This window comes from Gymnogyps californianus, chromosome 10 (genome assembly GCF_018139145.2).
Source record: "Gymnogyps californianus isolate 813 chromosome 10, ASM1813914v2, whole genome shotgun sequence".
Classification (NCBI taxonomy): Eukaryota; Metazoa; Chordata; class Aves; order Accipitriformes; family Cathartidae; genus Gymnogyps; species Gymnogyps californianus.
The window spans coordinates 12,302,641-12,318,268 of NC_059480.1; the positions used below are offsets into that span (position 1 = coordinate 12,302,641).

Sequence of the window (15,628 nt, forward strand, 5' to 3'; positions counted from 1 at the left end):
TGTGGTTTAGATTATTGTCTAGAACAAAACAAAACAGTGTATTCAAGGACAGAAATAGCAGGTATGTCACTGTTTTGGTACACTATCAGTTCACCTGCAACACAGTTCTGGAAAGTCGTCCTTGTATCTTAGAGCTGTTCTCAGCGTAGTCATCATCTTCACTCTTACTGAACTGATGTGTTTGGGACCCATGAGCTTCATTAAAGACATAAGACTGTTTAAAGCCTAGACATAGAGAAAAGTCATTTTAGTGTATTAGATACTCAGTAAAACATATACAAGCCGTATTTTCTAGTAAAACCAGGCTACCCTGGCTTCAGAAATCATACTCTATAAGACATCAAATTCAGTTTGATGTTTCAAGAAAGAATTCGGGGGTTAGAGGAAAAGAGAATGAAAGGGAATCTGTAATGACAGTAATGTAACAAAAAAGTTGTTATTTAGGCTGTTGACAGACTGATGAGGGAAGAACTGTGGACACCAAAGGAGTTAATGGTGATAGAAGGCTGTTATAAGACATGATTGACTATATGTCCAAAGTTTTAGAAGCTGAAAAGAGCAGGTTTTGGAAATACAGAGAAAAGAAACACGCTTGCATTTAAAAAAAGAAACAAAACAAAACAACAAAACACCAACAACAGAACCGACATACAACTTCTGGCAGAAGTGATTGGTAAGCTTCAGGGAACAGGTAAAACCTCAGTTGTCAATGGGACTAATGAAAGACAGAAGAGAAATACCGAGATGCAGAAAAAGCAGGAGATATTTCAGTCACAGTAACACTGTACCAAACAAGGTAGTACGACGCCCAGCATGACAGATCAGTAACACAGGAAGAAACTTGAGCTTGTGGAAAGGTCATGGAAGGGGAAACTCACCAAGAACAAAAAACAGAACAAGAAAAGATAGAAACAAGAGCAGGTGCAGCAGAAGAAATGCTATAAAAATGAAGAAATTCAGAAAGCGTGAAGACATGGGGCTATGAAAATGAGAGCATCTCAACGTGAATATCTGACAAGGAAAAAGCTTGAAAAAACATCAGAGAAAATGCAGTGCATCCATGTAAAGGTTATAGCACTGAAAAATTCCCTACAGAAATAATCTGCACTACCTCTGTGAGGTGACTAAAAGGCCTGTCTTGGGGTTAGAAGCACTGCCTCAGCAGAGCAGAATTTTCAGACTTTGTCTCAAGTTGTGAGCTCTAATTTCTCTAAATGCTCTCTACTGTAAAGCTAAAAGGAGCTGTTCTGTGAGAAACAAACCCAATAAAGCCCAGTTTCGCTTGGATTTGCATCTTATTTTCTTTAGCTTTGCCCTTTGGTGTCCTTATAACCCTGTTCCCTGCAGTAACTCCAGTTTTCTCCCATATTCCCTCATCCTCCACTTTGTTTCTTTCACACATATAAAACATACACTTGGATTCCTCCTCTATAATTACTGGTTGACTGACTTATTACATATACCATGTCTGACTGAAATATGTACATTAGCTGACCATTAAAGAAACAAAACAAAAACTTTTGAGCTTACACAGAAGTCCTACCCATCAGTTTTCAAGAATCATGTTGGAACCTTAGTATCTTTGAGACTTCAGTGACAGTTGCACAATCACATAAGTACATCTGAAATATTAAAATAGCCCTTGCTTATTTAAATTAAATTTACGCACCATTTTTTTATCCTCAATGCCAACACTGGAGCTCAGTAACTGCATGTTAAAAAAAGCCAAGATACCAAGCAATTTAGGTTGCAGATAATCAGCCTGGGGAGGGGAAAAAGAAAGAAAAAGTAAAAAACCATAATAATCTTACTATTAACACATTCCTAAGCTTAAGAAATTAAAAAGCAAGTATGAAATGCTAATTCTGAAAGACAAATGAGAAGAATCCCAAATACATACACTGCTCCTTAAGAAGTATCAGTGTTAATGAAAGACATCCCTATTAGGCTGTGGGGTTTTTTGTTTGGTAGGATTTATGGGGTTTGGGGAGGGGGGGTGGGGGTGGAGGCTGGCGGGGTATTTGTTTGTTTGGGAGGTTCTTTGGTTAGGTTTTTTTTATGCATAGTTGATATGTATCTCCCTATTACAGGAACACTTAATATGAAATGCCAGCCTTTCCTCCACTTTTTCCTCAAATAAGTGATGTTCAGAGAATGTTAAATTGTCTTCACTCTCAGACTGGAGAAAAAAATCATTGAACAAAACTGAACATGAATATTTTGATGTCCTTACCATTTGTTCAGATGATGTTATTTCTCTGGGTCCCTGATAGGGATCATCATGAGATGCAAATGAAGCCAATATTGACAAACCATTGAAGACTTGTTGATAGTGTTCTCCTATACGCAGCAATAATTCATTATGCAGTCCCTGGTAGTCCTGTCTCAGCAAGCTGCCCAGTTCTATCTCAGTCTCATTCTATAATCAAATAGCAAACAGAAACCAAGTCTTCATTTCATCACAATGAAACTAGCACATGGAAAGACAGGAGGCATTGGACTCTGGTTGATTTACCATAGAAATCAAAGAAAAAGCTTCCAATCAGCTCAATGTTAGATAAACCGAGTTTTTAAGTTTGCAAATATCTTACTACAGTTCCTCAGAGCCAACGGAACAGACTATAAACAACAAGAAGAACAAAACTTCTGCATATACAATTTCCCCACCTATGCTTTGCAGTACCTTAAGTAAAGCAGAAAGCTCACTATTCATCAACTGTTGCTCCTGATCTGCATGTATAATAGAGTAAATGCCAATTTACCTTGAGGTAATGAAGTGCCCGCTCAAGCTCATCCTTGGAGCAGGAACAGACCAAATGAGAGAAGATGTATTTGAAGTTATTGATTAAAATCTCTCTTCGGTTTACATTCAACTGTTTTGCTATGGTTCGAATAAGCGTGGAAGCTGCAGGACTAGCCTTGGCTGCAAGGTCAGGAAGCAAAACTTGTAGGATCCGCTGGTAAATTAAGAACAACACTTAATGGAAAAAACAAACAAACAAACAAACCCTCCAAAACCCCAGGGTTCAGCTTTGTTCCATTTGTGTCAGTACAACACCACACATCTCTAGTCATACGTATGACTATAGGTATGAATAAAGAAGATGGAAATACCTAGTAAAAATGCATATAAAATAAAAAGAATTACTTAAGGAGGTGCTTCATCTAATCAATACTGAGAAACATGCAAACAAAAAGTGAGCCAGCATTTTTTGTGTCCATCCAGATTCTCCACAAAAGGAAATCTTAAAAACAAACAAAAAAAACCAACAAAAAAAACCCACAACAAAAAAACCCAACACACCCACACACAGCAACACTCCTCCAACCTACCAGTCAACTAGAACACTGCTTACTTAACAGTTGTGCATTTCCCATCTACCAACAACCAAAATACGAGTATGAAGCTACTTAGGCTTCAAGTAAAACAGATATCTAACCAGATCAAGAAGAGATCTATCCACAGAACAATAGCTTTCTTAATTTGAAACAAGAAAGCAGACACCATGCAAAAATCAGGCCTTACAAAGAATCCCTCCAAGTGCACTAAATCATTAATATAGATACACCCAATGAGTACTCTAGACCTTAGTTAGTTCATCATCTGTCATACTTGAATTAGCACTGTAGCCATCACTGTGACTCCTTGATAAAACTGCTCCTCTGGAGCTCCCAGTTGCAGCAATCCCAAAATATTTTATATTATAACAAACAGCAACTAGAGAAAAAAAAATTCAGATCTGTGACGTTCACAGAAAAATTGTGGACTAAAACAGAAATCCACAAACACATACACACACACACACAAATAAAATCAAAAGTAAAAAGTAAAAACTGATCAACTTACTGAGAGAAAGCGATTTAGATCTGGAAAATCAAATACATTGGCGATCTCAGATAACATGTCCAGAGCCATTTCTCTCTGGTGAGCAGCTGTCTGTTTCTGTAGCTCATTACCCTGGCATGGAGCACTCAATACTGCCATCTGGCTGGAGTGCAGGGATTCCACTAGAAACTAAGCATGAAGAAATATCGATTTAGTATTATTTTCCCCTTTTTCACTCCCTAAAAATAAAACACAAGAGTTTCGCTCCTTTTTCTACGCATCTGTTTTTCTTTCTCATGAATTGCACATAGATCTATGATTATTACTTTGCGATAGAACTGGATTATCATCCACTTAATAACTACATTCAATTTTGCAACCCTGGATTCAGACATTGCATTATTAAAAAAATATTCAAAATAAGAAAAGTCTGCTTTTGATAATTTTCTTTTAAACAGAACTTCCGTCTTTAGGTAATGGGTATAAAAAAAGAACAAATCAGTCATGTCAGTGTTATGCCTGTAAAACGTTGACTTCAATTCCAATTTTAAATCATAGCGTCTTGTGGCCATGGTACCACACAATGCAAGAAACTGTATTAGTTCCTCTATTTCAGGATGACAGCATCTAGGGAATAAAAAACAAAAGCAATACTGTTGAGGGGAGAAGATCATGACAAAGTCAAAGATTTCCCATTCCTTCCTGAATGTTTGTGGAGGTTTTTTGGTTTTTGTTTTTTTTAAATCATCTCTTGTCCTATGAGATTTCACCTTGTAAAATACTGTAATTTTTACCTTTAATACCATTTTCAAAATACACAAAACGAACCCAAACATATGCCTTTCTAAACCAACAACTCTTTTCTTTTTACCTGACAGATAGGCTTCTTGTACTGACTGAAAAAGGCTTGCAGTTTTATGGACTTAGCTGCCGCCAGGGATCGAATTTCTGTGTATGCTGCTCCAGCCACAGAAGCTGACTTGGACAACAAACAGTGTAACAAATGCAAGAGGGCAAATGGTACCAAATCTCCTTTTGATGCTCTTACAAAGTAAGCAGAAGAAAAAGAATTAAAAAGGAAAAAAGAATCGTTGCATTAATAAAATGACTTAAGAATATATAATTACCATAATGCAAAATGACTCATCATTGTATTTGCATAGCTTATCTGTACTTCCTATGACAGGGCAGAAAAAAAATGAGGAATATTCCACATGAATCAACAGCTCAGTACAGTTGCAAAGGACTCTGGACAAAGGCTGACCTTGAAATAAGTAATTTAATCTTACATTTACACTTGAACAAAAAAGTTCCTTTGCATCACAAACTGACACTACTTTGCAATTTTCAAGATACTATCAAAAATACCTTCCAATATCTCCTGTTGTGAGAATCAAGGTATCTTTAAGCTCAGTATTTCTTGATATTTTGGCATTTGTATAGGCTTCTTTCATTCTTGAAACAAACAGCTGGAACACATGAAAACAAAACAAAACAAAAATTTTAGAGTGTTTGACATTGGTAAAACAAAAACCACAGTAAGTTAGGAAAAACAACCAAAAATAAATATGAATTCACCTCTTTTATGAATCCTTCTTCAGAGTCTAAGGATTCTAGTATGTTCTTTATGCAGTCACTGAAAGCCACTCTTACATCTTTGTCTGGATCTTCCATTAGATTTAATAAAGACCCAACAAGAATCTTCACACTGGACTCATCAGTGTTAAAATCCAGATGTTTGCAAAGATGAGGTATATTTTCTATAAATGCTAGGCGGCATGGGTTGGAGGAGGAAAGGAAAACATATTTTTAATGCTTTTTAAAAATCTATTGAAGTGCACAAAACCGTGATGCAAGTAAGCCATAAAACACACTGTATTCTTTAATCAAAAGAGTAAATATTGTCAAACCAGACAAACTATTTAAAATTCAGATTTTATGAAGTATTACATTTCTAGATATATCCATAGACCAAAATTAAGCCAAGGTATTTTAAAAAGAATATCAATGACAACATCAAACATTAGCAGTGATATCAACTGAAATACATTTTCAAGCACCATTATAGCTATAAAAAAAAAAATATAGAAAAAAAGGAATGGAGAAAGGCAGAGAAGTAGTGACTGAGTACCTCAATACAGAAGTGCAAAATGTTAATAAAGGTAAAGTCACATACTTAGCTTTACTGAACTGGATACTTTGTTCTCGAGGAGAATAAGAAATGGCTTGAAAACGCAGGCTTGCACAGAACAAGTTTTTTCATGAGCAGAAGTCACAGTAAGGCTGCTACATAAAATACCGCAAGTGACATGCTTAATAGCAGAGTCTGCTAAGGAAGGTCGTACACTGAATGTACCAGAAAGACAGCAAGATAATTTCCCAACTATAGCAGCACAAGCCTCCTTGACTAGCTCAGACTCGTCTTTGATTTGATTTCTGAAATGGAAACAAAAATGAAACCATTTTAATAGATCACTTACCTAGAAATTTGTATTTCTACATTGTCTGAATTCTCTAACTATACTGAAAGTACTATTGGGACAATTTAAGGATCTGTCTCACTAAATTATCTTTTTCCTTTTCAGATTACCCTCAAGTTCTATTAAATGTTTGAAGTAGCACTGGGCACGGTGAGTCTGGCATGTTATAAAGAAACTGAAGACTAGACACAATAGGACAGAAGACACCAAGACGTATATAGAAAAGGCAGAGAAATTGGAAAGATTTTAAGAGACATATGGACATATATCACATATATTTAACTGACAAAGATATCTCCTTTCCCCTCCTTAGTTTAAATTTGTTAATTAGAAATGGGGTCTTCAACTAGTGAAGTAACTTGTATACTGACATGGTAAGCAAACACCGTTCTATCATACAGACATCATTACTTACACCTATCCTGTTGATATCTTACGATTTCTGAAATTGAGATCTAGCAAATTCTGGATGAAAGAAATATTTATTTTTGTGCTTATATTACATTTCTTATTTGTCCTTTTTTTTCTTGCATGAAGACAGAAAAGCAGCATTAATACATACAAAAGAGCTTTAGGAATCATACTGCAGGACTGCACACTTGGTGGATGAAGCAGGAGAGAGAATCCTTTAACACAAGTAGCCCGAATTACTTCATGGGGACTTTTTAGTGCCCAATGATAAATGGATTTTCTCCAATCCAGATGAATGTTTCTTGGGAAGAGAGACAGAAGGAACACACAGTGTGACTGAGTTTGGGGTGCTAAAGAGAAAAAACAAAATAAAGCAGATAATTACTTGATTTAAACTTTTAATATCATCAATCATCATAAGAGGGCAAATAAAATAATTTTACTTTAGAACAATCATTCCAGAGAGATATTAGGTTATATATACTTTAACATACTTACAGAAACTCTGTGCAGTTTTTTGACTCAAAACTAGAGGATCAAACCCAAAAGCAGATGGCTTAAAAGAAGAATCATCAGGATGGCTGTAAATCCAGGGCAGAGACAGCAATCCACATAAGTTATCAACAACCTGATCACTCAGTGGAATTTTCACTAGGGGGAAAAACAAAACAAAACAAAACAACAAAAAAACTGATACTTTTACAGCTCTTTATAGTTTATAAAACAGATGCACATTTTATGTTCTTAATTTGCTACAAAATATTATTTTTTCTATCAACAAAGATTAGTATCACTATTCCCACCTGTTGATATCCTACATCTTAGACACATAATAATAAATGATGGAGAGCTACATCAAAATAATCTAAAAATTTCATTAAACAGTTGACAGCATGTAATACATGAGCAGCAGAATGAATACAACTTCGGTATCTCTGGATTTGCATGACGACTCTCAGGTGGACTTTGGGATGGCTAGCAAGCTGAACTCATAATAACACTTTAGTCTTAGTAGAGTTTGTCCTCCATCCTACTAGCTACTTTTAAAAAAAACATGCAAGTACTTAATACTTTCGGCACATTTCCTGCATGCCACATTTGCTGAAGCTGGTCAGAAGCTTTGAAATCTTTGAGTGAAACAGAGATAGGAAGGCATGCTGCCTCTGTGTTTTAAAAAGAAAACTGCTAAAGGTTCGTTTCTTTCTTACACGTATTCACTATCCCCATGTAGTCTCTTGTTCGGATAAAAATCAATAGAAGTACAGACAAAGACTAGTAAATCATGTTCAAAAACAAATGCAAAGGAAGCTCTCTAAACAGAGAAGGCGGCTCTTTTTTTCTTATTTAACCTTTTTTGTACAGGAATTGGAGTTCTAACACAAGATCTATCATTTCAGTACCTCTACCACAACAGACCAATTTAGTCAGATGCATTCCTAATTTACAAATGCAATAAAAGACACACTAGTTTAAAGGATTTCTCACCTTGTGCATACAGCAAAGCATCAAAGATTTTCACTATTCTGTCAATCACTTGTTCCAGGTTAACAATCTGCGTAGCAGCCTCTAACAGGTTTCTGCAGACTTTCACTACTCTTGTGATAAAATCAGAGGAAATCCATGTGAACTGTATATTCACCACTGAATCTGAGGAGCTCGGAGTATTCTTATATGTGTTAGAGTCACACAGATGAGTTACTTTATGATCTATACTGTTAAAATGGAAATCATATGATCAATGCAAAAGACTATAAACATTTAATATTGTATTGCTTGTAAGCAAAGTTACTATGAAAATGTACTACTTCAAAACATACAGGACTTATCCAATACTTGTCCTGATACATGGACAAGCATTAAAGTAATCTACACAAATCATAACAACAGTTACAAGAAACTATTGGTCTCACAGTTTCACCTTGGTACCTTTACCTGGTAGAATTTGTTGGGGGAGAACAGTGAACTATGCACAAAGCAGCTAGTTGCAGAATTACAGCGATCCCTTCTACAGTCTGAAGAATATCCGCTGTCAGAATTTCTTTCTCAAGGATAAATATTAAGGATGCAGCTTTCTTTGTGATGGCATTCCATAGAGTGCTCTTCAATTTCATGTTTACAGGACTAAGTCTGTAATTTGACCATATTAATTATTTTCCAACACATACGCTTTTCCAGAAAACATAAATCATCATAGCAAAAACAGAGCTAATCTATGTTGGATACAGGATTAGGAAAATACCAAATGAAGCTTTAGCTTAAACGTGCTCTTCAGGAGAATAAGATACTCTGGAGTTAAGCATGATGCAAATCAGACTTATCTGAAAGGCTATAAAGGTATAACTCTGCAATCCTTGGAAGGTCATGGAGACCAGGGGGATTCCTGATGACTATAAAAAGGCAAATGTTACACCCACCTTCAAGAAAGGCAAAAAAAGAGGATCCAAGGAACTATAGGCCTGCCAGCCTAATCTCAGACCCTGCAAATGTTATGGAAAAAGTCTTCCTTGAACTCATTTCTAGCCACATAAGGGACAAGAAGGTGACTGGGAACAGCCAGCAAATATTTACCAAGGGCAAATCATGCCAGACTAACTTGATTCCTTTCTACAATGAGACAGGTAGCTCTGTGGATAAAAGGAGAGCTGCTTATTCAGAGGACCTCAACTGGCTGGAAAACCAGGCTGACAAGAACCTCATGAAAGTCAACAGACAGATATGAAAAGTGCTGCAACTGGCACAAAAACCCCTGTGCAACAGAACAGGCTGAGAGCTGACTGGCTAGCAAGCTGCTCTGGAGAAAATGACCCAGTGGACTTGTGGAAAAGTTGAATATAAGAGCAGTGTGACCTTGTTGCAAAGAAGGTTAGCTACATACTGGGCTGTATTATCAAGAGTGAAGGCTGATCACGAGCCCACACCTGGAGTACAGCATGCTGGAGCCAGTTTTGATTGCCCAACTACAAGAAAGAGATCAACATGCTGGAGCAAGTCCAAGATGAGCAGGGAGCTGAAGCACAGCACAAGCAGAGGCTGAGAGAACTGGCTTTGTTCATCTGAGAACAACCTGACTTAACTAGACCTGCTTTAAGCACATCCAGTGCGACAGCATAGCCATATACATGATTCTGTCATTCTGTATGTATTCTCTCAGCTTTTCTGGTTTCAGTGTGTAAAAATGAAAATAATTTGCATTGAACATATTAAAAATACAGTCTCTTTAACTAAAGTTTGGCTTAAAAATAATCTGTAGGTTCTGATCCTTCAAAATATCATTTAGATCTTTTCCCAGAAGATCTTTCAATGTGGCTGTTATGAAGAAACTGCCTCAAAAAAGTTGTCATTTGTTATTATTCACTAGCCAAATTACCATAAAAGTAGTTATTGACTAAGTGTCATACATTACTGGTGTAGGTGATTTCTTTGGATGCTTTGTTGGTAGGCTTAGTCGTCGTCTTTTCTCTGGAACTTCATCACTGCTGCTGCTCCATCCATCAGTATCAGAAGTATCTAGCCGGTTCTGATGAAGTTCTTGAAAGAGTTCTTCTGTTTGTGTTTTTAATGCTGAATAAAGCGGACTCACCAGATACTGAGATGGACAAACAACAGAGGTACCATGATGTATGCTATGCCTTCCTTCTCAAAGACATGATATTATTGTTTCTGACTTAAAATATAAAATTTCAAAATATCATGGTAACAAAGTTCTTAAAAACCTTTATGTTCAAAAATCTTAATTACAAGATGAAAGCTCTCATAAGCAATGAAGATTCCTGTGTTCCTACCAGAGAATGCAGCTTGTACAGCCGTTTCTCAGTTCTTGCCACAATACCTTGCTATCAAAGCCATCAAGATAGACACACGAAGTTTAAGAGACAATAGATACGATACGCATGTGGGTGTACGGGGTAGGGGGAACACTCAGCATACCAACACCTCATTATTAACACCTCATTATGGTTTTAAACTAAAAGAGGGTAGATTTAGGTTGGACATAAGGAAGAAATTTTTTACAATGAGGGTGGTGACACACTGGGACAGGTTGCCCAGAGAGGTCGTAGATGCCCTATCTCTGGAAACATTCAAGGTCAGGTTGGACAGGGCTCTGAGAAACCTGATCTAGTCGAAGATGTCCCTGCTCATTGCAGGGGGTGTGGACTAGATGACCTTTAAAGGTCCCTTCCAACCCAAACCATTCTATGATTCTATTTTAATTCAAACCTTTCTGTCTGCCTGTCCCCAACAAATGTGACTAAAAGCATATGGTGAGAAAGTAAGAGCCGCTCAGATGAAAGGAAATTACTTGTAAAGCTGCCCTTATATGAGCATACTCTGTGCCTTACCCCCATTTTATACTATGATTACAGACAGACCCTTGTGCCTGCATAGCTTCTCAATAGTTTAATACATCTAAAAAACACAGGGTCCAGCTACATCCAACTCATTGAAGAACTCTGACCTGTACAAATATGTGAAACAGTTGAGAAACAAGCAGTACCAATCTAGTTATGCAACTAAAAATAGTATTTCCTAGATCTTCTTCTTTGCACAGATGTAGGTTTTTGTACATGATCTATTCACACGATAAATACAGTTTTTAAAATTAACCTACCTCTTGCTCTTCCTGAGTTCCAAGCACATTCACAAAAATTCCGCATATGGTACCGATATGGACTTTTCTTACTTGTAAGGCAGATTCATAGCCAGTGGGAACAAACTCCAGAAAATATTGCAGTATATGGCAAAAAGCAGCTTTCAGCTTTTCAGACTGAAGACACCTAAACACATCACTTTCAAACAATGCACAGAGCTTCTCTAGTAGCATATTCAAGTAGACAGGTTCAATATTTTTGTAAGAATCTGCTTCAAAAGGCAACAATGTCCTCACCAACAGTAAGAGTGGTTCTCCAAAGAGTTCTGATTCTTCAGTATCCATTTCAACTGCTGACTGTAGAATTCCAAAAAAGACTGTGAAGAAAACACTGGCCAGCTGTTCCGGAGGTCCTCCTAAATGAATTAATTTTACCAAAAACTTCACTACCAAAGCTTTAACTTTTGGACTGCCATACTCCAACAGGGAGCAGCCTATCCCCCAGAGAATAATATCTTGTCGTACAAAAAACACATCTGCAACAATATCTGTCAGAATAGACATCAATATAACTTCCAAACATTCTACATTGGACATACCCATCAGCTGTAATGGTGCCAATCTTAAATATCCCACTTTGTCACCAGTACTGCTTGAAAATCTCTTCACAGTCACTGGCCAGACCAGTCCATCTCCCCAGAGATGCTTTTGTGCATCTCTTTCATGCAGGAAGATTAAGTCTTGCAAAAGCTGTAGCAAGTCTTTTGTTAGTACTTCAAAAATGGAGCAACTCTTCATTTTAAACAGAAAAAGTAAAGAGCAAATGACGTCACAAATGTTCTTGTGCAACGTGTTGCAGTTTGGAGTTGCAGCAATTCGGAGAAGCCTTGTTATGATCCAGTTACTAAATTCTAGGACAATAAAAAAGAAACAGCAAACAGAAAATTATTAAGATAAAAACCAAAACCTCCTATTATGAGCACCTTCTTGAGAGCAGGTTGCTCATCAGTAAAACAGAAGAAAACTCCTTGAGATAAATGCATGTAGACTTAGTAAACAGAGAGCCTTCACTGGGACATTTCTTCAGCAGATCTTATTAAAAAAGAGGGAAGGGGGGGACACACATGGGGGGGGGCGGGGGGGGCAAGACAGACATTTTACACTGGGTGGTTCCAGATGTTTTCCTCTGTCAAAAAAACCCTCAGACAATGAATATGTGTACAGCATATCTCATCAACATGAACCGGGTAATATCACTAAGCAATGGTAACGAATAACATCAAACTCTGTCCTGATAAATTTCCATTATCACAAGTGCAAATCAATTCACAATATTAAAAGTCTACCATAATATTCACTTATTTATAAATATGTAATGCTGAACTTACGGATCTGCCTTTTTCCCATTTTTGTTCTTTTGTATGATCTCATTGTCAGAAAATTTAAATCCTGAAAATGCCAAGTTTCAACATAAACATTTTCAACAAACTCACCAATGCAACTGCATTCGGTTTCCTCCTGATTTCCATCCACATTCACAAACATAAGCGGGGAAGACTTCATGATATGTTGAATAAAATCAAGCAACATTACAGAACTTGGCTGTGAATCTGATTTCTTAATCAGTTCCAAAGCAACTTTAAAAAAAAAAAAGGAGACACATTTCTGAATTAGCATTGCAATAAATCAACTTGACAAATTTTGTTCACACCTAAAGAGAAAGAAGAAAATTTTTATATGAAATACTATGATATGGTATTAAACCTGTATAATTATCAATTGGGAGTGTGTTTTATTAATCCACGAAGATGATTTTGTGCATACTGTAAACCCTCTATGTGACACCAAACTGTATGAAGAAAAATATAAATTACTCAGCTTAAATATTATTCATTAACACTACATGCATTAACATTTAGTTAGTATTATATCCAACTGTTTGATGAGTGAAGAATAGCAAATAGTTAACATTTTAATTTTTAATCACACAATTTTCCCTAGGTTTATGATCTCGGTAGGAAAAAACCTCTAAGAATTGTTCTAAATCTCCAAGAAAGTTTTTAAATGGTAAGTTCAGCTTACTGAATCAGAAAGTTTAGCAAAATACTAAACGTATCTAATGCTGCTGTATAGCTCTACTGAAACAGGTACCTGAATCACATCAGGTTTATCCAAACGGTTAGTTAGCACAAGAAGAAAACTATCTCAGATTCAGATAGCAATTAACCAGAAAAGTTACATGATAATGATAAAATACAACACTTATGTATTCAAAAGCAGTATCTAAAGCAGATTGGCTTTTTGTTTTTATTTTTACTGCCTCCCCTTTCAGGACTATAAGAGAATTAACGAACACGTCATCTATAGAGTAACATGGATATGACACTTAAATTGATCAATTCACTAGACAAATATCCATCTTACTGAGACAGCTACATGAAATTATACCCTGGAAACAGTAAGTTGCCCTTACTGTGATTCTCCTTGATGCAAATGTACAGATAACTACAAATGATAATTTTGTAGTATATGTATTTCATAATTACAAAAATGTTTTTGAAGTACTGTAATAATTGGAACCTTAACATGATTTAAGGAGTACTAAAATAAGGCTTTGTTAGAATTCTAAAATTAAAAATAAAGCTGTTTACATCAAAGTATTTCAATTCTGAAAGACCCTGTGAGTATTAAGACTTGCAAGCTATATTACTCAATGAACAATCACATTACATGATACTCCTGATTTTCAATGTTGCGAGCATTTATGTTCATAGAACCCTACACTGCATTTCCCTCTCCTTTTTTTTTTTTTTACTTAAAGTTATTTCACATCATAATAGCAAATACTTCATCATGGAAGTTATTAAAAAATAAGTCATAAATGGTATTGCATTCAACTACTAAATCTTTGTTGAAATGAGAGTTGTAACTTTTTTTTGGCAGGAAGTACTTAAAGCATAAAGCAGATAATAATTTTAAAAGATAGGGATGTAATACTTACCAACATCTACATCTGTAAGAATTCTGTCAATGAACTGGCAGAGTATTTGTCTTGGTTTCTGCACAACTGTATTGTATTCTTCTGGACCTGCACTAAAATTAAAAGTACATTATTTTGACATTATCCATTTTAAAATACAAAATAATTATTTGAAGTCTCTCTCAACAACACAATGTTAAACACTGATTTTTTTTTTCTTCTAGAAGTCTTCAAAAAGAAATACAAATTGATTTCTTGCTTTAGTGACCAGCGTATTGCCTGTTCCTCTTTCTCCTTATTCTTCAGAAGTACAAAGTTTTATGAAGTGCTGAAGATCATTTAATTTTGTGATGCAATTATGTTTGATATACATTAAATCCACATCTGGCAGACTAAGGGATTTATCCGCATGCTACTACCAAGCAACAAACCAGCTTTGGTGCAGAAAAAAATAAAATTAAGAACCCTATTTTACTTTTGGAATTAACCAAAATTATTCAACTGATTAGCTACCAATACCCTGGGTAAGAGGTGTCAATAGCAACTGCTCAGGTGACTAAGATGGCAGCTAGCTCGTCAGGTCAAATCTTCAACATTCAACTGTACCTCCACATCAACTAGCTACCCACCACAAAACAAACCTGCAGTCTTGATGCTCCCACTGAAACTTTAGAGCCAAACATTTTCAAGGTCGTTTAATTCTCAGTGAAACCACACTACAAACACAACGAAAGTCTCCAGGACGCTGGGTGCTATGCAGGCCAACACGCCTCTCCCATCAGGTTCTACCAGCACCACCCGTGAGGGAGGGAGCACCGCAGGCAGGTGATGGGAGAAGGCGACCAGGATGAAGGGAGGGCGCAGCCCCAGCCCCAGGAGACCTCGCGCAGCGCTGGGGAAGGAACCTACTTTTCTACCTCCCCACGCCACACACTGATGCCAAGGCCGGGCGCGCTTCACCACAGCACAGCACAGCACAGCACAGCACAATCCCCTTCCCCCCACTACCCTATGAGGCGGAGGCCGGGTCTGTCCTACCTGGCCAGCTCCCGCAGCGCCGGGATCATGGAGGCCATCTCCAGGCCCTGCTCGGCCATGGCTCCCGCTTTGAAACAATCCGCGCGCCGCCGAGGCGGGAACTGCGTGACGGCGTCCGGCAGGACCCAAACCTCCTCCGCTGTCGAACGGGCGGCTGCGCTCCTCCGCGGCGCTGCCGAAGTTTAACTGCTTCGTCACCAGACGATAGAGCGGTCACGGCGGCTCAGTGCTCGGTTTCTAATGGCCTCCCACGGGGACCTCGCTGCCCCGGCGGGGCTCTCCTCCGCGGTGCAGTGCACAGACAG

At 37.3% G+C, this 15,628-nt stretch overlaps 1 protein-coding gene across 1 annotated transcript in view; it reads right to left on the reverse strand.

The window, feature by feature from the left end:
• Positions 1 to 15,382, reverse strand: part of ATR (ATR serine/threonine kinase) — a 42,590-nt gene extending 27,208 nt beyond the window's left edge. The window contains exons 1-17 of the mRNA XM_050902561.1: positions 15,324 to 15,382; positions 14,307 to 14,398; positions 12,799 to 12,942; positions 11,327 to 12,216; positions 10,146 to 10,303; positions 8,203 to 8,429; positions 7,216 to 7,368; positions 6,869 to 7,067; positions 6,003 to 6,262; positions 5,405 to 5,595; positions 5,195 to 5,295; positions 4,698 to 4,869; positions 3,848 to 4,015; positions 2,763 to 2,957; positions 2,234 to 2,419; positions 1,670 to 1,762; positions 95 to 225 (exon numbers count right to left, since the gene is read on the reverse strand). Of these exons, the coding sequence (XP_050758518.1) occupies positions 95 to 225; positions 1,670 to 1,762; positions 2,234 to 2,419; positions 2,763 to 2,957; positions 3,848 to 4,015; positions 4,698 to 4,869; positions 5,195 to 5,295; positions 5,405 to 5,595; positions 6,003 to 6,262; positions 6,869 to 7,067; positions 7,216 to 7,368; positions 8,203 to 8,429; positions 10,146 to 10,303; positions 11,327 to 12,216; positions 12,799 to 12,942; positions 14,307 to 14,398; positions 15,324 to 15,382 (3,419 nt within the window). The remainder of the gene's footprint in view (positions 1 to 94; positions 226 to 1,669; positions 1,763 to 2,233; positions 2,420 to 2,762; positions 2,958 to 3,847; positions 4,016 to 4,697; positions 4,870 to 5,194; positions 5,296 to 5,404; positions 5,596 to 6,002; positions 6,263 to 6,868; positions 7,068 to 7,215; positions 7,369 to 8,202; positions 8,430 to 10,145; positions 10,304 to 11,326; positions 12,217 to 12,798; positions 12,943 to 14,306; positions 14,399 to 15,323) is intronic.
• Positions 15,383 to 15,628: the final 246 nt, after the last annotated feature.